The sequence below is a fragment of the Rhinatrema bivittatum genome, chromosome 11 (genome assembly GCF_901001135.1).
Source record: "Rhinatrema bivittatum chromosome 11, aRhiBiv1.1, whole genome shotgun sequence".
NCBI classification, from domain to species: domain Eukaryota; kingdom Metazoa; phylum Chordata; class Amphibia; order Gymnophiona; family Rhinatrematidae; genus Rhinatrema; species Rhinatrema bivittatum.
This window is the reverse complement of record NC_042625.1, coordinates 78,411,399-78,434,418: the sequence shown is the minus strand read 5'-3', so window position 1 is coordinate 78,434,418 and position 23,020 is coordinate 78,411,399. Positions and strand designations below refer to the sequence as shown.

Below are 23,020 nucleotides of genomic sequence, written 5' to 3'. Positions count from 1 at the left end.
GCAGATTCCAGCATTGGGAATGGAATGCAGATTCCAGCATTTATATTTCCCAGTTTTTTGAATATTTAATGACACTGAGAAGTAACGTCCCTTCTATAATCCAAACCTAGCTTCCAACCAACTCAACGCATGACCCTTCACCCTCCCTCCTCACCTCACCCTGAGCTGCAAGGAGCCCCAGCCTCACCTCAGTATATGACCTCCTCCCTCTATCATCTCAGCTTTCTCACACTCACAGCAGCACCAAACCTCACCTCTCCAATACTTCCTCCCCAGGGCAGCCTGGCATCTACCTCCTCCTCCTCACCTGGATTTCCTGCCCTCGCCCCGCACCCAGACCAGAGCAACACCTTCCCTTCCCCAGACTGGAGCCAGTGCTGCTCAGCAAAATCCTTTATTACTCTGGAAAGTAACTTTATAATACAGCTCCGTATATACACAAGTCAGGAACATTAAAAAAAAAAAAAAAAAAGTTAAAGAAAACCAAAAGAACCAAAAATCCATGTCACCGTAAAAACTGATTCTTTAAAAAAACAAGAGGGCCGAGACGCCTGAGTAAGGGGGGGAGGGTCCCTGTAGGGGAAGTTCTGGTCCTCCGTGTCTCTGTGGACAGCGGCTTCAGTCACTGTCACTCGCACTGCCTTCCTCACTCGACTCCGACTGTTGCTCACTGCCACTTTGCTCCTCATTTTCCTGATTGGAGTGTTCGCTGCCGCTATGGAAGGGGCTCTTGCCACCTTCCCTCTCCTCCTCCTCTTCCTCCTCCTCCTCTTCCTCCTCCTCGCTTCGGCTATCCTCCTCGCCACCGCTTGCATCGTGCTGGTCCTCGTCAGCGTCACTGTCGTCGTCGCTGCCAAAGATCTCCTCCTTGTCACGAGCAGCCCGGTCCTCGCTCTCGGCCTCACTGCCGCTCCTTTCGCTTTCCTTCTCCTCGCGCTCCTCACCCTCCTCCTGTTCACTCTCACTGGCCGAGGGCTCTCCTTCGCTGGCTTCCTTCTCGCTCTCGCTGCCCTTCTCCCCCTCTTCATCTGCACACACAGGAACAGAGGAGGTAATGTTTAGAGTAAGCACAGATTGAATCAACACCTCCAAAGAAAAGGGGGGGGGGGGAGAGAAAGACCACAGCACTTCCAAATCCAGAATGAGAAAACAAGAGACCCTTAATCCCCCCCCCAAATCAAGAGAGAGCAGACCCTAGCATCTCAACCCCAGAGAGCAAAAGCAGATACCCCCACCCCATCACGCAGAAGATCTCACTAGTCACATTGGTAGTGAAATCCAAAACAGAACCTGTCTCCTACTCCCCACAGCAAACGCCATAGAGATTTTACCTTAACTCTTCCGATAACCACCCACCTGATCCCTGGATCTCTTTATCCACTTCCATCTCTTCCTCTTCCTCTTCAGGTTCATGATTCTCCAGCTGAGCCTTGCGCGCTTCCTGCAATGCACAACATGACAACTGACTCCATTTCTCCCACCAGGAATTCCCAAAATCTGGAAACCACCAATAGAACTAAAAAGTACACCACACCTCCCTGCGTATCTGCTGGGAGGCTCCCCCTCCCAGCAGATACGCAGAGGATTCACTACACACAGAGCCAAGGGGGGCTTCTCCCCTTCAGATCTACTTCAACTCCATTCTGCCCCCACCTTCTCTCCCTGCATACCTGAGCCTCCAGTTCCTTCTCATTCATGTCTCTATGCTTCACCACGAGGACAGCATTGGTACTGGACTGTACTCCGGCCTTAGCCCTACGCTTACTGAGCCGCACCCTGAGGAGAGAAACAGCACACATTGCTCACGAAGGGGGTCCCGGCAGCAGCACACTCTGCACTGCACCCCAAAGTAGCAAATAAAATCAGCAACCCTGCAGCACCTGCTCTCTGTAATCCCCTTCCCACACTCATCTCTCAATTACTGCAATCCCCTCCCCCACCTCACCACATCTCCTGCTCCCCATACTTTACACCTCCCACCTCATCCCTTGCTCCGAATACTCCCCCCCCACAACCTCATCTCCCAATCACTGTAATACTCTTCTCACCCACTTCCAAGCCTGGTCTCCTGCTTGCTGTAATCTTTCCATCCCCTCTGTCCAGGTCAGTGCCTTGGTATAATCCCGCCCCCTTTCCCACCCAGACCTCTGCCTCACTATAATCCTACGCCTAAAACCCTGAAGCTGCACCCTCCCACCCCAGACCCCTCCCTTCTTGTAATTGTGCCCTCCTCCCCCTCACCTGGTCTCCAACTCATTGTAGTAGACCCCATCTCCCTCACGGAAGATGAAGAAATAATTCTCTTCATATCCTTTACTGGCCTTATTCTTCACGTTCCAGTTGTACTCTCTGGCGATTTTATAGTCATACCTGAAAATTAAAAAAAAAACCCTAATCAGGGGACTACCTCATCCCAGTGCATCAGACTTAGCGATTTCTCCCCACAGGAAGGTAAGAGACACTCTGACACTCTGACACCAGGCACCCCCACATCCTCCCTCTCAGGCCCATTACGTACATATCATCCGCCAAGTAGTCCAGGCCTTCCTGGAAGTCTCTCTTGCGTTTCCCCATGGTCTCCTCACCAGGCAGGAAATAGGCAACAAACTGATTCCCTTCTTCGTCCATCATTCCCCTGAGCAAGAGAGAGACAGAGATGGGTCAAAATGCATCTGACAGAGGAACTGTTCTTGTCATGCAGTGGTAGCAGCATGCAGTACCTGATCATGGCCTGTGACATCATCTCAAGGGCCGCAGATCCACTGGTGTCCTTTGGTGCTGGGTCAGAGTCAAAAATAACCTGCGCACAGGGATTAATCCACATCTGGGGAGACAGAGAAAAAGCATTTCATCTGGTATGTCCCTAAGACATCGTGCACCTTTTTTTCCCCTGCTCCAACTCTCACTTCCAAGTGACCCCCAGGAAGGGGCTAACCAAACACAATCCTACACCAATTCCCTCACCCTTACCTTGAAGTCTGGGAATACAGGCATGACCTCCAGAGGTGTAACCCGGGGCTTGCTGTAGTGTTGTATGATCTGGAAACATACCAAACCCATAAACGTCAAAGAAGCTAAACAGAAACCACATAGGATTCCTGCCAACTTTTCCTTTCACACCCCCAAGCTCAAAGGGACCCTAAAACTGATCCACCAGCCATTCACTCTCAAGCAGAAATCAGAATTCCAAGCTGCCCCCAATGTCACTCACAGATTTCTGGGCATCCTCAAAGGTTTTTTCAATAGCAGAGATCTGGCTGTCTCTGTCCTTGTAGATCTCCTCTTCTGTGAACTGCTGTTTGACAGAGACTCCGATTCTGAGGAAAAACATTTCAGAGTCATATCTGTTCATGGCAGTTGTTCTAGATGTACACATCAGTTTCAGTCTCCTCTCTCGCCATACGGCTGTGGTGCCTGGAACTCTTCCACCATCATTCACACACCTCCCCCTGCCTTCCTCCCTACCTACTATCTTTCAGGCCCTCTCCTTATCTCCCTCCCTTCCCTCTCCAATCTCCATTTTGGCACAGGGACCACCACATACTTGACCTCAGGCTTCTCGTTGGAGATGCCATAGCGGTTAAATTCGGTGGAGATGTATTCTGTCTTCCTCATCCATGGGACCACTTTGGCGTGCTGCTGGGACCTGGAGACGGCAAGAAAAAAGGAAAACATGGCACAGGATCAGGAGTTGCTTGGCTGTCACTTTCCCCACAGGCTGCTCTTCAACACAGCATCGCGAAACAAGGTGGCCCCTTTCCAGACATACGACCAACGCAACTGAGAAACGGCATCAAGGGCCAGACGACTGCTTCAGAGAGACGGTGGTGGGACAACAAGTTGTCTCAGAGGAGTTGAAAGAACTCAGTCTTCGCTAAGGTACAAGTTGTCTCAGGTGCCATCCTTAGAAGGGGGGGATAGGGGAAGTGAGGAAGGGCCAACAGGTCTCTTATCAGGCATATCTAGTATAGGGAGGTGAGGAATGAGGAAGCCTGGCCCAGTCACTATTGTAATATACCTTTGACGACTCCTTTGTTACCTCTTAGAGCTGCTGGGAGCCTGAATCTCCTCTTCCAGCAACTTCTCATCTGCTGGGTCCAGAAGAACTTAAAAAAAAAATTTAGAGAGAGAGAGAGAGAAATATCAGGAAATCAGAACTGACTGGTTATGATACCATCATATTCATCACAAAATATTCTGAGACTAGGGAGGATTGCAAGGAAAATGAGAATCCAAAATATTATTCTCAGGATTGATACAGATAAATTGCAGGAAGATTATTGTAGGAAAATTGGTTCCTACCTGCTAATTTTCGTTCCCTAGTACCACAGATCAGTCCGGACTCCTGGATTTTGCCTCCCTTCCAGCAGATGGAGATAGAGAAAATTTTGTAGGCACCTCCTCTTAATCCGGTGTGCCACCTGCAGCTCCTCAATATTGATCCGTTCCCAAGCATAACAAATTCAACAAATCAATCCTACATTCCCCGGAACCAGCAGAAGAAAAAAGGAAATTTGTAATTAAGAACTGTAATTAAATTTGGAATACTTCTTGAAAACGACTAATGAGAAACCTGTGCCATTCTTTAGAATTATTATAGTAAACAGATCGAGCGGACTCTCCACTGGGCGGGACTCTGGACTGATCTGTGGTACTACAGGAACAAAAAAAAAAACTTAGCAGGCAAGAACCAATTTTCTTTCCCCCCCAGATTAGTCCAGACTCCTGGGATGTACCAAAGCTTCCCTAACCGGGGTGGGACTGTGAGGGTCCCACTCGAAGAACACTTTCACCAAAATTGCTGACATCCTAGTCCTGAATGTCCAATCGGTAGTGTCTGGCAAAGGTATGCAAAGACTTCCAAGTAGCCACCCTGCAAATCTTTTGAGGCGAAACCAGTTGGCACTCTGCCCAGGAGGCCACCTGCAAACGGGCAGAATGAACCCTTAACCCCTCAGGAATGGGTCGCCTGCAACAGATATATGAGGAACCAATAGCCTCCTTTAACCAACATGCTATTGTGGCCTTCAGTGCTTTCTGACCCTTTTTTGCACCTCTCCATAGCACAAAAAGGTGATCCGACAATCTAAAACTGTGACTTCTAGATAGCGCAACAAAGCCCTTCTAACATCCAGATGTCTTAACTCCTTTGCATGAGGCGTACCAGCCTCCAGATTTGTAAAGGCCGGAAGCTCCACGGACTGACTTAAGTGGAACGCTGAAACTACCTTTGGCAGAAAAGATGGAATCGACCTCAGAGAGACTCCGGAACCCGAAATCCACAAAAAGGGTTCCCTACAGGACAAGGCTTGAAGTTCAGACACCCTTCTGGCTGAACAAATCGCCACCAAGAAAACCACCTTCACAGTCAGATCTTTTATGGTGGCTCTCTTAAGAGGCTCAAACGGTGCTTCGCACATGCCCTTGAGGACTAAGTTAAGGCTCCAAGAAGGACACACCTTAGGAGCAGGAGGGTGTAAATACTTCTCCCTTCAGAGGAAACGCACCACATCTGGATGCGCAGCTACAGTTGTTTCCAGAACCTTTCCCCGCAAGCAGCCCAAGGCAGACACCAGCACCCTCGGGTAACTAAAGGACAAACCTTTCGTTAGGCCTCTCTGCAAAAAGGCCAGAATCTGCGCCACCGATGCTCGACGAGGATCAACTCCCCTGCTCCGTACATCAAGACTCAAAGACTCTCCAAATCCGGACATACGCCAGGGAAGTAGAGGTCTTGCGAGCTCACAGCAGAGTAGAAATAACATCCTCCGGATATCCTTTCTTCCTTAATTGCCTCCTTTCAAAAGTCAAGCCACTAAACAAAAGTGATCTGCTTGATCTGAAAATATAGGGCCCTGCCGTAGAAGATTCGGTAGATGGCCCAGCCTCAGAGGGCCATCCACTGCTAGGATTGACCACATCCGCAAACCAAGGCTCTCGTGGCTACTCTGGAGCCACGAGAACCACATTTCCTGGGTGGACCTCTAACCTCCTTAGAACCTTGCCCACCAGAAGCCATGGAGGAAACACACAGATCAGAACGCCGTGTGGCCAAGGAAGCACCAGAGCATCGACCTTTTCCGCTCCATGCTCTCTTCTGTGACTGAAGAAACGCAGTGCCTTGGCATTCCTATGGGTTGCCATCAGATCCATATGAGGCATGCCCATCTGCGAGAAATGAGGGTCATCGCGTCCTCCAATAGCTCCCACTCTCCTGGATCTAATCGCTGCCAGCTGAGAAAATCCACATCGTCGGACCCCGCTATGTGCGAAACCGCTATCAAGGCCAAATGCTGCTTCGCCCAGGACCTCCGCTTCCAGAGCGGAGATGGCGGTTGATACAGGCCACCGTTGTCGCATTGTCTGACTAGACAATGACTGCCTGGTCGTGCAAAAGGGGAAGAAACCATTCCAGAGCCAACCACAACGCTCTCATCTAGCTGACTAATGGACCAGGTCGCTTCCTCCACTGACCACTGCCTCCCAACTGGTGAGAATGGCATCAGTAGTCACTACCATCCATTGAGGCACCTCGAAGTCCACCCCACGGCACAAATGGTCCCGGCCAAGCCACCACAAAAGACTGGACCTGGCGAACTCTAACCGCACGGCGCATGCCAAAAACAGAGATGGGATTGGGGGCCATGAGAACAATTTGCCTAGTATGACCTGCCCCCGGCAATGGGGAGAATGCCAGAAAAAGAAAATCACTTTTTTTTTTTTTAAACTTTACTAGCAACAAGAAAAAGAAAAACAGTTTACTTTCCTGAAAGAAGGGTGGCAGAGGCTTCCCATGATTCTTGCTGAAGGGGAGGGAACTGAACCAACAGCTTTCACCCCCCGGTGTGATTGAAAGAGCAATTTAGGGTCTCCAACCCCTGCTTATTCTATCCTACTACCAGGAGGGATGGCTCCATCGGGACCTGCCAACCTCCTGGGAGGAAGTCTCAAAATGTTGCAAAATATCCTAGTCCTTTTTTTTTTTTTTTTTAAGTCAGGTACAGAACCGCAGGTTAGGCACCACCTCCATCTGCTGCAGACCGAGAAATACCGAGGAGGGGCAGACAGCACACCGGATTAAGAGGCGATGCCTACAAAATTCTCTCTGTCTCCATCTGCTGGAAGGGAGGCAAAACCCAGGAGTCTGCACTGATCTGGGTATGTACAGGGAAATGTGGGATGATTTTATTATTACAACACACTTCAATGCTTTCAATAAGAGGCAGGTAATCAAATTTTACTAAATAAATTAGACAGACCTCATGGCTAGTGATGTAAACAGGAGCCCTCAATAACATCACAGCCTTATAATTCTCAGTTTCACATATGCATGCCTATTATATATATGTAAAGCACATATTATATATATACACACGTACACTTCTATCCTGGAGTAGGGACTCTGGGCTACTCCCTTACCATTTGGGTCAATTCGATATGTATCCGGATTGATCAGGTCGATGGTAACCCCTAGATCAGGCTCGGTCAGCAGATCATGCTTGTGCTGCTTCTCCAATGAAGTGGCTTTATACTGCACAAACCTGAGAACAGGGAGTGAGGGAGACCCAACTGTCATTGAGGTGCTCCTCATAGCAAGTGGAGAGAGGGCACGAGAGAGGGCACGAGAGAGACCAGCAACTTTCAGGAACTGGAGGGGATTTCTTTCCCCAGCACAAATTTATAATTACCTTACCTGTTCTGATCGAAGGGGTATGTAATGAACTTTGGATCAAATGGAATATCAGGGAGGCTATTGCAGTACTTCACTCGGCAGACAACTCCTGATCTGAAACACATTAAAAAAAAAAAATTTAGAAGGAGCCATGTGAGAACAAATAAACACAAGGCTAGCAGTCAATGTTGCCAGGCAGGAGACCTGGGTTTCATTCTTGGCTCCTTATCCTGGAGCTATGTCTGTTGCTGATGTAGCACTCACAGGGCCAAGCAGAACCATTTAAGCAGGTTGCACTTTAATACTGGTAAAGAGTTTCGATGAAGCCAGATGAAAAGCACTGCAGAAGAGAGCAGATCACATCAGTCACTTACCTTTCTGGCAGTGTTCGGTGTGCATTGGGCCTATAAAGAAACACATAGAAGAGGTCAACTAATCAACTATTTGATGAAGTCCCATGAGCATCCATTTCTAGAATAACACTGTATTCTGTTAAGTATAAGACAGACACTCGCCTACTCCATAAGAGGCAAGAGACTCCAGTGTTGGCAGAAGTGCATGCACATCTCTCACCTGTATTAAAGGAAGTTGTAAGGATAGAGTACAGATGCGCACATCAGCCCATTGACTCGTTATATGTATTTGCACTAGGGACTGTAAGTAAATGCTGAGAGCAAAGTAAGGAGCAGCTCCTCGTTCAATCAGCTGCCAACCCACCTGTTTCAGACCCCAGAAAGCCAGAACTATTATAAATACCCCCTCCCCCCCACCCGCCAGTAAAATAGATGGAAGGAAATGTAGAAGTCGACAGATACTGTGATGGGTGGCTGCCCCTTACAGTATTCGTTTCCACAGGATACAAGAGAAATATATATATATATATGTGTGTGTGTGTGTGTGTGTGTGCGCTTGTGTTTCTGGTACAGCATGAGAGAGCGTGTGTGTGTGTGTGTGTGTAAAGAATATAAGTGAGCTTGGGGGGGTGGGGTGCATATGAGAGTGAAAGCTTGCGTGTGAGGGAGTCTGTGAGACAAAGTGTGTGTATGTGAGAGAGAGAGAGAGATGACAGGAGAAGAAAGAGAATAAGATAGCCCCTTAAAAGGAATTAGGAAATGTCCCAACAAGCAGAAAGAGAGACTGGGACCAACTGATTAGAAAAATACAAAGATCTGACAACAAAGGTAAAAAAATTATTTGTTTGGTTTTTTTTTTTAAGATTTTAGCAATTGGACTTTGGTAACGTGCATTTCTTATATTTTTTTATTTTGCTCTCTCTTCAGTATTCCACTGTACAGAGTATAGTTTCTCAGGCTATTTTGGTTTTGTCTTCATGTTTCTGTTTCTAATTTGTAGTCCCTTATTTCTATATTAGGTAAGCTTGGTCTCTGTTTTGCCTGTGTGTGTGTGTGACTGAAGTGCAGTATTTCTGCACGCATGTAGTTTCTCTGTAGTAGTCCAGCTTGTTCTGTTATTCCAGTAGGAGATATATTAATGTTCTAGGGCCTGCTGTAGTATTTGCATTGCTGCTTTTTCATAAGGTTGCTGTTATTTGAATCCTGACAGTCAGTTTGTGCAGCAGGAGTTTAACAATAGAAGGATATTTTTTTTGCTGAGGTGATACCAGAATTTGATTTTTTTTTATGCTGGTTTTAATGTGAATTGTCTTAGCTTTGCTCTGCACCTGTTCTGATGCTTAATGCTATTTTATTGTAGTTATGATGATTTCTGGCTTTCTGCAAAGAGGTTTCATGAATTTTGGTTTTTTACATGATTAGTTAGATCTGTTTGTTTTCTTTGCTTTTTACATGATATACTTGTGCAGTTATAAACTGCAATAAATATAAAATAAGTTAATACAGATTAATAAGGAGTTTTTAATGCTGGTAAGTGCTTGAAATAATTGAGGTAAAATGTTTTAAAGTTTCACACATGATGCATAATGGATGTTGCAAACTACTTAGAAAGCCATTGTAGGGTGCAGTATATAGCATTTATCAATAAGAATACAACTAATAGGTTTCAGACCTGCATGCCTACTGCCCACCCAAAAAAATCGGTTCTGGCTACGCCACTGCTTTGGTTACATCATCACAGGGAGCAAAGTGTCGCACCTCTGATGATGTCCACCTTGGTAAGTAGGCCAAACTATGACGTCACAGTTTAAGACTATTTTAGGGCTTGGATTTTGTGAAAAACGTTAAAATACAATTACTGATGTAATCGGAATGCAAAAACACCCTTTGCACGCCAGCTTTCAATAGAACAACGGAACTGGTATACCCCGACTGTTACCACCGATAAGTCGCTTTAAAAAACAACCATGACATCACACAACGTCACAGGTTATAAATATCATCACAGACCCCATAACGTTATGGATTGAAGAACCAGCGAAAAGAACGCCACGCAACTCCGGTACCTGTGCCCGTCCTCCCTCTGCGCCTGAGTCTGGATGGTGGGCGCCATGCTGGGCCGATGGATACGGCCTAGTTCTCTCCCTACAGCCAGAGAGCAGTTCTTCCCAACCCCGCCCACAGCCAGCCGGGGGCCTTTGCGCCTAGGACCATACAGAGTACCGCCTGACTGCAAACACTGGACAGAAGCGGTGCAGAGCTCCACCGCCATTGGCATCCAGCTCCGAGGTTCCGCGAGCAGTCTGTAACAACCTTTTAGCTGCGAGAGACTCACTTTTTACTTCAAATCACTTATGAACATGTCAACTCTTGATAAAGGCGCCTGCTGCAGCAGCGGGGGACTTTAGCACAAGAGCATGATGGGAATTGTCGTTTTTTTTTGTGATTGACGGCGCAGTTTAAGAGTAATGGCATTAGAAACGGAGCAGTTTTATAACATTTCTCGTCACTTTTTCCTCATATAGAAATAGTTATTATTACCAAACTCCGAGCTAGGCGCTAGCAAAGAACCTCAACTGGCCCACGATAATTGTTTTTTAATTACCAATAAACGTCTAGTGGGCAACTGTAGGGCCGTGTGATTATTTCAATAGCTGCAAAGCGTCAGTTCCGCTTACCAACAGGGAGTTGTGAATGACAGAGACAACGCCCAATGGAGGTGATTTACGTTCCAAGCCAGTCTAAACGCTCGGCCAATCTGAGCCCCACATCGGTTGGGGGCGGGCGCGAAGAACCGGAAGCAGTGGAGATGGCGGCTCCGCAACCCCTGAGCTCAGTGCCGGCTTCGGCAACAGTCCCGCCACCACCACCGCCTCCTCCTCCGCCGGTCTCGGCCCTGGCTTTCATGGCGCAGTCTATCGCTCCACAGATGTCGCAGCTTCCAGGCTCGCAGGCCACGCTACCGCAACAGCAACAACAGCAGCAACAGGACTTCGACCCAGTGCAGAAATACAGAATGTTAATACCGCAACTGAAGGAGAGCCTGCAGGTGACTTCACCGCCCCCTTCCCAGAGACACCCCGGAATCCATCTACACCGAGACCTCTGCCTCCCCCCGCGCCCACGCCCTCAGCCGATTCAGAAGCATAGAATGCTACTCTGTAATTGAAGGAGAGTGTGGATACTTTTCTCCTCCGTCATAAATCCCTTCCCATAACCCAGAGGAAACCCCAGATCCAGCATATCTGGAACAACTAGTGTTTCTTCTGAAATAGATCATTTTGAAGGGGAGAGCGTCTCTGTTAATAACTTATGATTTTTCCCCATTTTTATATGCTTAAAACACTTATATACACCATATTCTACAATATGTTCTGAGCGGTTTGCGTCATTAGTTCAAATTGTAAAGTTTTATTATATCTGCACCCCTGTTTCTTGTGAACCAGCATGATGGGACTACTGTTTTGAATGTTGGTATATAAAAAAAACTTAAATAAAATAATAAATTAGTTAAACATTTATTTATTTATTTATAACTTTTTTTTATACCAAAGTTCAGGTAACAGAATTACTTATCACTCCGGTTTACATTATAACAAGTAGAAAACAATGACAACATATGTCTTACAATGAACAAGGGAGTGAACAACTTGGATAATATAACATAACTAGGAACAGTAGCAGTATGCACTATTGGAGCGAAAACATATACAAGAACCTTTGTTTTCCTGGGAACTTTCAATGTTGTAATAAAAAATCTGTGGAAAATGACTTTTTCATTGACTTGTCTCCTGTATAACAGTCATTTTTTCACTTTTTTTTATAGGATTGAAATTCCCAGGAAAAATAAAATAACTGAAAATTAAGGGCCTTACATATGTGTTAATCATTTAGTGTATTTCTTCAGCAACATATAAAATTGTCATATCTGTAAAGTTATCTGAGTTTGACGTTTCTCCTGCCCTGGAAAACCTCCAGAGCAGGGATAAGGGGTGGATACACAGGGACACATACTCCATTTACTTCTTAAGTAGAATTCTGAGGCACAGGTAGATTTATCATGTGTTTTGTTGACTGCACACAACCTCACAATCAGGCTGATACAGTACAGTGCACTGTTTACCTGCCATTGGACGCACATTTTCCCTTACCCCTTATTCAGTAAGGGGAGGAAAACGCGCATCCAACCCGCTGAAACTAATAGCGCCCTCAACATGCAAATGCATGTTGATAGCCCTATTAGGTATTCGCCCGCGATTCAGAAAGTAAAATGTGCAGCCAAGCCGCACATTTTACTTTCAGAAATTAGCGCCTACCCAAAGGTAGGCGCTAATTTCTTCCGGCACCAGGAAAGTGCACAGAAAAGCTGTAAAAACTGCTTTTCTGTGCACCCTCCGACTTAATATCATGGTGATATTAAGTCTGAAGTCCCGAAGAGTTAAAAAAAGAAAAAAAATGTGAAGTTGGCCGGCGGCTGTTGGGTTGAAAACCGGACGCTCAATTTTGCTGGCGTCCTGTTTCCGAGCCCGTGGCTGTCAGCGGGCTTGAGAACCGACGCCGGCAAAATTGAGTGTCGGCTGTCAAACCTGCTGACAGCCTCCGCTCCTTTTGCCCGTTTCTACCGCCGGGCCTCATTTGAATACTGTATCGCGCGCACAGGCGAGTGGGCATTTGCCCGCTCTCCCGCGGACTTTACTGAATCGGCCTGAATGTATGTTATACTAATGTGTTTGTAATTCACTTTGAAACTGTTCTTGGAAAGAAGCAGAATATCACATATTTGTAAATGAATACTTAAAAATGAATAGTACAAAACTTGTTCTAGGTTTGAATGAAAACATAGTATAAAATTATAATTCTGCTCAACTGTGAGATTGGAAAACTGTGGAGTAATGCAGCCTGCTTTTATCTCAATTAAATTTACTTTTAGAGATACAGACATTGACTCTAAACTAACTGGAAGTTTAAGGGGAGAATCTGCCCTGAGGCTTTTTCCCTGTGACTGCTGGCTTGTCAATCCAAACACCTAAAGGTCACATTTCTTTGACCAATCTTCCTTATAAGCACAAGATTTCCTTTCAGGGCCCACATAATCTAATCAGTGTAACAAATTAAGGATTTGTGAAAGAGAATCAGAAATATTTTCACCTACTGACTCCCAGTAAGGCACTATTATCAGTATAAAATTATCTTCTGCATCTGATAAGGGTTTTATATGACTGACCTGGATATGCCTCTAAAAGTGGTAACTGGATGATCTTGCATTTCAGAATCTAATGAAGATTGCAGAGGAGAATCTAATGCAGAATATGAGCATTGATAATGGCCAGTGAGTATCTGCATTCCTTGCTGTCCAGTTTAACTGTATTTGCACCCCTCATTATGCAGTCTGCGAACTGCCCTGTGATAAGGAACAGTGAATATCTGCACTCCCTGCTGCACAGAGTGGACACGCTTGAGAAAGCTCAAGGAGTAGTCTGCTACTTGGCAGCAATGTTTCAATATTAAAAAAAAAAAATGTAAAGTCAGTATTCTGGGTGCAGAAATCCAGGGAAGAAGAACATGATGGGGGTGCAGTTACAGATGCCCAGAGATCAAGGAAGAGACTTTGGGTGATTATAGCCAATATATTTATTAAAACTGTGCAATAAGGCAGTGGCTAAAGTCAGATGGACGCTAGGGTACATACAGAGAGGCATAAGTAGTAGAGGAAAGGAAGTGATCATGCCTGCCAATAGTTTATTGATGGGATCTCACCTGGAGTATTGTGTTCCATGCTGGAGGCCATATCCCTGGAGGTGGTCCAGATCAGGGCTACCAAAATGATGCAGGGTCTCTATCAGAAGCCCTATGCGGTGGAATTTAAATGTGTATAGCTAGAGAGGTGAGGTATAATAAACTCAAATATTTGAAAGCTATTAAATAGTGCACATCTTTCTCATAGTAGCAGAAGATTTTAGATTTAATTACTCCCCTTTCTAAATCCGAGCTCAAGGTGAGTAACATTCAGGTACAGTTGGTAGGCCCACAAGAAGGCTTACAATCTAAGGGCCTCTTGTACTACATATTTTTCCTATAGAGAGAGACTGGGAGAAAAGCTTTAGTAAATCAGACCCTATGTTTGTACCCAAGACAGTGGAGGGTTCTATCATTTTCCCAAGGTAACAAAGAGAATCAGTGGGAGAGATGGAATTTGAATCCAGGCTTCCCTGGTTCTCAGCCCACTTCTCTATCCGCTAGGCCAGGGGTCGGGAACCAATGGCTCATGAGCCAGATATGGCTCTTTTGATGGCTGCATCTGGCTCGCAGACAAATCTAAATCGGTGTGTCGCCACACTTTCCAGTCCCCCGCTGACCCAGCTGCTCCCCGGTCCTCCTCCGCCCGGGCTTAAAATGCTGTCAGCCCGGGCGGAACGCTGCAGAATAGCTGGAGTCGGCGGCACCGGCGTGCTCTCTTCTTCCCGCCCCCGCCCCCCCCCCTCCCCCCCCGCGGCCTGGAAGAGGAAGCGGCAGAATAGCTGGAGTTGGCGGCACCGGCATGCTCTCTTCTTCCCGCCCCCGCGGCCCGGAAGAGGAAGTGGTGAGCATCGGGTGCGTGCGCGGGAAGAAGAGACCACGCTAGTGTGGTCAGCATCGGTCCGACGAAAAGAAGACTGTGCAGCGCGGCTCGGAGGAAAATAAAGAAGAGCTTCAACCGCGGCCGATGGGACTCCTCCTCCACGAGGGCTGAAAATGAAGGAGGTTAGCGTTGGGAGGAGGCTGCTGCTGCCGCGAGTTCCCGGGGTGGGGGAGAGAGAGAGTGAATGAGCGAGCAAGCATGTGTGTTTGAGATCCTGTGTGTGTAAGTGAGAGATTGCATGTATGTGAATGATTGAGAGCCTGTATATGTGAAAGAGAGTATGTCTGTGATTGAGAGCCTGCCTGTGAGAGAGCGAGCATGAATGTAAGTTTACGATTGGGAACCTGTATGTGTAAGTTTGTGATTGAAAACCTGTTTGTGTGAAAGAGTATGTGTGTATGATTGAGATCCTTTGTGTGTGAGAGAGATCATGTGTATGTATGATTAAGAGCCTGTGTGTATGTAAGAGAAAGCATGTGTGTCTGTGTGTGATTGAGAGCTGGTTTAGGTGATGGAGCATGTGAGTATGTGATTGAGAGCCTGTGTGTAAATGAGAGAAAGAGAGGACATGTTTGTAAGCATGTGAATGAGAGTCTGTGTGTGAGAGAAAAAGACAGCATGTATTTATGTGATTGAAAGCCTGTGTGTGTGTAAGCGTGAAAAGATAGACAGCATGTGTGTAAATGTGTAATTAAGAGCCTATATAAGTGAGAGAGAAAAAACGTGTATATGTGAGTACTGAGAGCATGTGTGTCATTGAGAGCCAGTGTGAGAGAGAGCGCTGGTATGTGACTGAGAGGAGAAAGTTCCAAGCAAACCACCCCACCTCCTGCTAATTCAGAACAATCTCAGGACACCTGGATATCAAACGTTCCCAGGTATGCAGAGCAAAACATTTTTTGTATCATTATTTTTCATTACTGGGTCTTTGTGTCTGCTATTTTGAAATATTTTGTTGGTATCTGGAAATGTTTTATATGAGTTTTTAATTATTGGATATTCCACTCATCAGCTGTTTCGAAATATGTTCTTTTTGTTAGTACAGTTTTACTGCTGATTTTATATTTCTTGATTTGTTTTATAAGGATGGGTGATGTTTCTTTTTTCCTTTGTTACACTGTATACAGAGACTCTGGCTTGTTGCAGTTTCCAATTCAGTTTTTTCTGCATGTTTCTAGTTATGCGTTTTGGTCTCTTTATTCTATGTTAGGTGAGGGTCAGCACGTGATTCAGGTGAGGTTTTCTGCTGGCGTGTAGTTTCTGTGTAGGACTCTATAGCAGCCTGACTTGGTCCGTTTTCCTAATAGGAGATGTATTGGTGTCTTAAGGCCTGGTGTAATATTTTCAGAGACTTATTGTACTTTAAAAGTGTGATCTTACATAAAATGCACACATTTACTTGTATTTAGTTTTAAACATATTGTATGGCTCTCATGGAATTACATTTTAAAATATGTGGCGTTCATGGCTCTCAGCCAAAAAGGTTCCTGACCCCTGCGCTAGGCTGTTACTCCACATAGTAATGGCAGAAAAAATAACATCTAGTCTGCCCAGTTTTTCTTTACAGGCTGCTTAAGACATGTCCTGGCTGCCAACCACAGTGCAGCCGTCTGCAAGACTTCTTATCTGCTGTGGTCTTTTTGGTCTTCCTCCATCTTGGATAGAAGAGTACACATGATCCCCACTTATTTCCCTTCAGCACTCATCTTTCCCATGCCTAACCCAAAATTCTCTCTACTCTTTTAAATAGCCAGCAATGCTAGTGTGGCCATTGCTTGAATATCTGGCTTCATATGTCTCCTGTATAGTTGCATGCCTGGCAGGCTATATGAGCGCCTCTGATTCCGCTGGGTCTTCTGGTCAGCCCAACAGACCTAGGTGCTAGGCAATTTTACCAGAGAGACCACCAAACAGACTTTGCCATATGGTTGCTGGTGATTCCACTAGGACTTCCAGCATTTCATATTAGCTACTTTGGTGTTTCCTAACTCTCTCCTGAAGGAACATCTAGACAGTCAGATTTTTAGGATAGCCAAATTGAATATACATGATATAGATTTGCATACACTGGGTCTCCAATGTATGCAAACCAGTCTCATGCATTTTCATTATGCATATCCTGATAACCTAACTGGATAAGTGTGCCTCCAGGAGAGGGTTGGGAAACACTGAGCTACTTTACTATACATTTGATAGCCCTAACACTTGTTAAATCAGACAAGTATGGCATTACGCATGCTTAATCATGTGCTGATAGATTGTGTTTTGTGGTTTCTTTAAGGATCCTCTCTGCTTATCCTAAACCCCTTAAACTCTGTTTCCTAGCATGTAGCCAGATGGACTCAGGTTGTGTTCCCCTGCCAGCAGATGGAGACTGAGTCAGGTTTCAAAGCTGACTTCACCGTAAATACACCCCTGCAGTGACCTCAGTCCTTCAGTATTTCTCCCTCTCCAGCAGATGTAGCCGTGCTTTCCCTATGGGGAATACTGTACCTTTTGGAAGAAGAAATTCTACTTTTCAATTAGAGAAAAAATTGAGTCCCGCCCTCCTGCAGTGATACCTAAAGGTCCCTCCCCCAACTGGGAATTCCTGAGGTGATTTCTGAGATCCCTCAGAGGTGTGCCTTGGCCCGGTAACCTGTTTCTGGTATAGATTCAGCAAGCAGCTGAAAGGGCAGTGGGTACAGGAAGCCAAGTGCAGCGGTGACAGTCAAAGTCTCTCCCCCCGCAGCCGGAGACCAACTCTTTACTCAGCTGGTAAGTGCTGAGCCCAGGTAAGTTAAAAAAAAAAAAAAAAAAAATTTTCTTTCAGAGAAGAAGGGTTTCGGTACATCTAACTCCGGTCTCCTTGCTCGGTGCGCTGTACAGACATCGTTCCCGCTCCCGTTGGGCTTACGAAGCAGCCCCCTGGTGGGCTAGGCCCTGCTTTAAGCTTGGTCTGCACACCGCTTGGTAGGCCGGCGGTGCATCTTGCACACATCTTTGTGCGTCTCATATTGCCCGCCAAAGGACGTCGGTATGGGCAGTGCGTTGGCTCTCAGCATGCGCCGCACGCATAACGTGCACGTACTTACGCTCACAATAAAGTAAGCGCAGGATACAGGAAAAGCTGGGTGCACGGGCTGTGCGTGCGCCTCACCATGCCCCACCTAGGCACTCAAAATTTGTGCGCATAAATTGTAAGCGTGAGCCAATCGAATGCACATTTACTGCCACCAATGGCTCCGGCAGCCAAGAAACATTAAGCGCCTTTCTCTCTGCTCGCCTGTCATATTAGGGCTTCTCAGCCTGACCTGGATTCCAACTTGTCAGCCCTGTGAGGAAGCCCAATGGGATTTAGCCTCTACGGACTTTGCTGAGCCTGGCTCCTCCCATTCAGATGATGGATTGACAGCTTTTACTGGAAGTACTCTGGATCTGAGTAACCACTTGGCTGGGTCTTCCATGGGAGAGGGAAACTCGGCTGGGTCTACCCTGGTTCCCCCTGGGCTGGGCATGGACCTGGCAGCCTTTTCTATGGTGGAATTTTTTCCAGGGCCTACAGGCAGGCCTTTGTACAGGCTCAGTCTGGACAGAACCCCAGCTGGTCCCCTCTCCTTCTCCCATTTCTGTTGGCAGACCTCGAGGCATGCCCCACCTGACCAAGGGTACCCCTAGTGGGGACCATGATGGCACAGACGAAGAGCAAGATCCCTTGGAAGAAGGGGAAATTCCCCTGGGATTAGAACCGTATCGAACCATGTTATGGTTCTTTCATAGAGATGAATTGCTGGCCTTGGTTTCCCAGACCCTGAAAACACTGGGAATTCCTGGAGCGGAATCTATGATGGAACCAAAGAAGAATCCCATTCTGATTTTCTTGCGCAAAGCCTCTTGCTACTTCCCAGTTCTGGAAGCCATCCAGGAGTTGATTGACCTGGAATGGGATGCCCCAGAAGCAAGTTTAAAAGCTCCATATCCGCTGGATCCAGCAGTTAGAGAACGTTTACGTTTCCCTAAAGTGGATGCACTGGTCTGTGCTGTCTCTAAGAAAACAATTGTCCCAGTGGAGGGAGGAGCGGCCTTAAAGGATGCGCACGATAGACAGTTGGACTCTATCCTTAAACAAACCTTTGACGCAGTAGCAATCACCTTACAGATTACTACTTCTTGTGCCCTGGTAGCACATTTTTGCCTACTTCTCTCTCAGGAGGTGAGTGACTCGGGGGTGAACCCCAGAGCGGCTGTGGAACCCGCCGCCGACTTTTCTAGCAGACGCAGGATCAGATTTAGTCCTTACTTCAGCCAAGAGGAGTGGCCTCAGTGGTAGCAGCCAGAAGACAGCTATGGCTGTGGATTTGGTCAGCCAACGCAACCTCCAAGGCCAACCTTACAAAGATGCCCTTTAAAGGATCACTTCTATTTGGAAACGAATTGGAAAAACTGGCCAGTAAATGGGGCGAATCTCCAGTACCCTGGCTACCGGAAGATAAGCAGTTGCAGCAGCCCTTGCCTATGAGGGGCCGGTCCAGGAGCTTTTAACATTTCCGCCCCTACAGAAACTCGATATTTCAGAGGTCTCTATGCAGGTTCGGGTTCAGGATTTTCCTGAACCTCCCAATTAAATTTTACTGACCCATCTTCAGAACAAGGAGACAGGGTCGACTATCTCTCTTTTACCAAAGGTTGGTCGAGATCACTTCAGATAATTGGTTATTAGAAGTCATATGAAAAGGATATGCGCTGGAATTTCACAGCACTCCTCTGGATGTATTCATGATGTCTCCTTTCCTCTCCCAGTACAAAAAGCAAGCAACGGAGATTACTCTTTTAAGGCTCCTCTGGATGAGGGCTATAATCCAAATACCTATGCCCCAGGAAAATATAGGGCGTTATTCCATCTATTTAATTATACCCAAGAAGGAAGGTTCTTTTTGCCCCATCCTGGACCTCAAGAGTGTCAACCGTCACCTATGAGTGAGTCCTTTCTGCATGGAAACACTTACATTCCGTGATAATGGCTGTACAACTGGGAGAGTTCCTAATCTCCCTGGACCTTTCTGAGGCCTACTTACATATTTCAATCTGTCAAGAACACCAACGCTTTGCCATACTGGGTCACCATTATCAGTTCTGGGCACTGCCCTTTGGCCTAGCCACCGCCCCAAGAACATTTTCCAAGATTATAGTGGTCATGGCGGCAGCGTTGAGAAGAGAAGGAATCCTGGTATACCTGTACTTGGACGTCTGGTTGATCCGGGCCACGTCCATGGAAGAATATCTCTGGGTGACCAACAGTTACCTCCTTGCTTCAGGAACTCAGTTGGGTAGTAAACCAGGACAAGAGCAATCTCATGCCTTCCCAGTTGTTGGAGTCTCTGGGAGTCCGGTTCGACACCAGGTAGGGCAAGGTCTTCCTCCTGACTGCACGGATACGGAAGTTGATGTCCAGGTGCATCAGTTGATGAACACAAAACACCTGATAGTGTGGAGCTATCTCTAAGTTCTCTGTTTTGATGGTTGTAAGTTTGATATAAATATAACCTCTTATGTACATTTTAATGGAGCTATAGAAGTGGCACATAGTAGTAGGTCCTGGCAAAAGTGTAGACAGTCACGTAGTTGGGGCTGTCTGGCAGATTATGCACGCCTCATGTTGATGGAGTATGGGCGCAGCAGCAGGTTAGTGACTGGGTGTCGTCAGGAAGGACCCGGGAGGCCAGCTGTTCGTGTATCAGCCACAGCAGTGGTGGCTGTTTGGGATTACTATCCTTGTCATTATGGACAAGAAGACCTGAGCAGCCTTGATAGAGTAGTTTAGTCTTTTTCTACTGCCTGCTTAAGTGAGCATTGGCACCCTTGGCGCACAATTTTTCCAGTAACAGCCCTATGCTGTTTGTTATAATAGGATAAAAGGTGTTAAGATATCTTATCCTTTTTTTGCCTCATAGAACAGTCTGAGTTGGGAGAAAATTAATGCTGTGTTTCGGTGTCTGTCTCCTTTCAGGAAAAGTGCGGATGGGGTGGTGCAGCGCTTTGATAAGAGCCTGGAGGAGTTTTATGCCCTCTGTGATCAACTGGAGCTGTGCTTGGTGAGTATTCTCTGCTAGGAAGCAAACATGTTGGGGGTTCCCTGGAAGATGGTAAAGATCTGCCCAGACCCTCAGAGGGACACGTCTTGCTGCCATACTCCCTCATCCAGGATAAAGTCTCATGTTTTCTCATTTATCTCAAAACCAGTGGCTGCTGATTTTGGGCCCGCCACCAGTATTTAAAGTGGCTGAAGGTATAACTCTGGCCATATACCTGCAAAGAAGGGGGGTGAGTGCTAATGATTAATCGGGTTCTCTCTAGAATAGCGGCAGAGTGACATTCAAATCATAGGCGTTTAAGTTGTGGGAGCATGTGTATAAGGAGTATGGTGATTACACTGAAAGGCTGAGTCAGGATGTACAGTGAGTCTCTCTTCCCCAGAGAGCTTACAGTCTAAATGGGTACCAGAGACAGGGTGACAAGTGTCAGCAGCAGAATTTGATCTCCTGGTTCCCAGTTGATTAGGCTAATCATTACATCACCCATGCTCTCTTGAATATTCCTGTGATCTACCTGCTAGAGAGTGGCTAGAACTCGGGGAGGGCATTCCTGTAACACATCCACTGGCTGTGGAGAAGGTAATGTGTAGACTCCAGAGCTTGGTGGCACAGGACCTTTGGCGCTATTCTGTGAACAGCAGTGCTCAGAACACTCTGCCACCACAGTGCGAGAAGGCTCGGCAGCGGCTATGCCATACTTGTGATTGATCGGTGTGGAAGCCATGTTTTTCCTCCCACAGTGATATGTCTGTGTGTGTTCTGCTCCTCAGAGGCTGGCCTATGAATGCCTGTCGCAGAGTTTCGACAGCACAAAGCATTCCCCGAACCTGGTCCCAACAGCCACCAAGCCAGACGCAGTGCAAGCAGAGAGCCTTCCCTACACTCAGTACCTGAGCATGATCAAATCACAGATTTCCTGTGCCAAGGACATCCACAACGCCCTGCTGGAGTGCTCCAAAAAGATCACAGGCAAGGCTCCCCCAACACAGGGGGGACTGTGACTAGCCAGAAGCAGCATAGGCAAGACTCCCCTGATCAACCTGAGCAAAGCTGGGCTCCTCCCAGCGCAGGATCGAGGTGCCTGTGATCGTCTGCCTTCTCTACAGTCAGACATAGAATTCGTCAGGAAGCTACCAGAGTGTCAAGACTGGACAGCGCATGCTGAAAGCACAGAGCACCACTGTCACCTTGGAGTGGCATTAGAACTGAGGGATTCTTTTTTTTTTTTTTCCCCTTGCGTTATGTGGAGGGGGGAGGTGGGTTCTTGAGTCTGGATCTCTGCCCTACTTTGCTTCATTTCTGGCAGACGTGTGGCTTTTAATATTTTTGGAGTGTGCACTTAATAAAAATTTCCGCCGTTCCTGGTCTAGCAAGGCTCGTGTTCCGTCTGCAGGAATCACGTCCTGGTCTTTGGAGCTGTGGAAGCTGTCCAGGTGAATTTCTATATGCATGCATTATTTAATCTTAATGTGTTTCTGATTTGTAGAATGGTGGACTATAGAAGGGATCTTGGGAGGTCCGCTGGCCCACTCCCTGCCTCTGGGCAAGATCCACTGCTGCTTGGCCACCCCAGACAGACCTGTGTCTGACCTAAGATGCTGATAATGTCAGCTGTGTGCTGCCCAAGGGCCGACTCTGCTGCAGGCCCCCTCCTAATAAGCCTCTCTGTTTTTTTTTTAACGGATAGCAGCAGTGAAAACCGACTTGTACATGCATCAGACTTTGAAAGCAGAAGAATTTTGAGGCCCTGGGAATGCAAGAGACTTTATTCAGGGCAGTGACCATGTAGGAGTCTGAAATCAGCGCATGCCAGAGGGGAGTCAGGATTCCTGACTGCACCCTTGTATGATCCCTCCATCCTTGGAGCAATCTGATGCTTTCAGCCCAGCTAGGAAGCGGGCACGTTTCTGCTGTTCTCCCTGCAGCGGCTCTCTGTTCTTTGGCAGTGGCCCCCCCCCCCTTCCTATGACGTGTGTTTGCCTCGCAGAAGTTTTCTGGAACGCAGCGGGGGTTGGCAGAACGTAGGAACAGGCTGTGCTTGCTCAGTAGGGCCCCTCCCCAGCCTTGTCATGTCCCAGCTTCTTTGAGGAAGGTTTTGTTCTGGCTGGAGCTTGGCTAGTAATCTCCCTCTGTCCAGCTGTGGTGGTGAGTGTGCTTTTCTTAGCCTTCTGAAAGGAAAAGCAGATGTTCCTGGAAGACTTCCTGTTCTGCAGTAAAGGGATCCACACGTAGACATGCACACCACATGAACAGAATTTCTCTTCTGATACACAAGGGTTTGGGTTTTGTTTTCTTTCTTTTTTTT

The 23,020-nt window shown here is 46.9% G+C and overlaps 2 protein-coding genes across 2 annotated transcripts; one reads left to right on the top strand and one right to left on the bottom strand.

The window, feature by feature from the left end:
- Positions 1–378: 378 nt before the first annotated feature.
- Positions 379–10,336, bottom strand: PAF1 (PAF1 homolog, Paf1/RNA polymerase II complex component). Its single transcript, XM_029619896.1, has 14 exons — positions 10,092–10,336; positions 8,047–8,076; positions 7,694–7,786; positions 7,420–7,541; positions 4,040–4,106; positions 3,545–3,646; positions 3,212–3,317; positions 2,971–3,039; positions 2,721–2,824; positions 2,519–2,635; positions 2,242–2,370; positions 1,671–1,776; positions 1,357–1,441; positions 379–1,028 (listed from the first exon to the last, which is right to left on the bottom strand). The coding sequence occupies exons 1-14, from the start codon at positions 10,301–10,303 to the stop codon at positions 619–621; spliced, it is 1,752 nt and encodes a 583-aa protein (XP_029475756.1). The 5' UTR covers positions 10,304–10,336; the 3' UTR covers positions 379–618.
- A 294-nt stretch (positions 10,337–10,630) lies between these two features.
- MED29 (mediator complex subunit 29) lies at positions 10,631–22,153 on the top strand. Its single transcript, XM_029619897.1, has 4 exons — positions 10,631–11,074; positions 13,296–13,354; positions 20,631–20,715; positions 21,486–22,153. The coding sequence occupies exons 1-4, from the start codon at positions 10,739–10,741 to the stop codon at positions 21,714–21,716; spliced, it is 711 nt and encodes a 236-aa protein (XP_029475757.1). The 5' UTR covers positions 10,631–10,738; the 3' UTR covers positions 21,717–22,153.
- The last annotated feature ends 867 nt before the right edge of the window (positions 22,154–23,020 follow it).

Bases quoted from the DNA above. Each gene is read 5' to 3' on its own strand.
- PAF1 (XM_029619896.1), bottom strand. From the start codon at position 10,303: ATGCCAATGGCGGTGGAGCTCTGCACCGCTTCTGTCCAGTGTTTGCAG. The intron at 8,077-10,091 runs GTACCGGAGTTG...GTTTCTTTATAG, and splicing joins CAGAGGGAGGACGGGCACAG to GCCCAATGCACACCGAACAC. The intron at 3,647-4,039 runs GTAACAAAGGAG...TGCCGTCTCCAG, and splicing joins GCTCCCAGCAGCTCTAAGAG to GTCCCAGCAGCACGCCAAAG.
- MED29 (XM_029619897.1), top strand. From the start codon at position 10,739: ATGGAGGTGATTTACGTTCCAAGCCAGTCTAAACGCTCGGCCAATCTG. The intron at 13,355-20,630 runs GTGAGTATCTGC...GTCTCCTTTCAG, and splicing joins ATGAGCATTGATAATGGCCA to GAAAAGTGCGGATGGGGTGG. The intron at 20,716-21,485 runs GTGAGTATTCTC...TCTGCTCCTCAG, and splicing joins ATCAACTGGAGCTGTGCTTG to AGGCTGGCCTATGAATGCCT.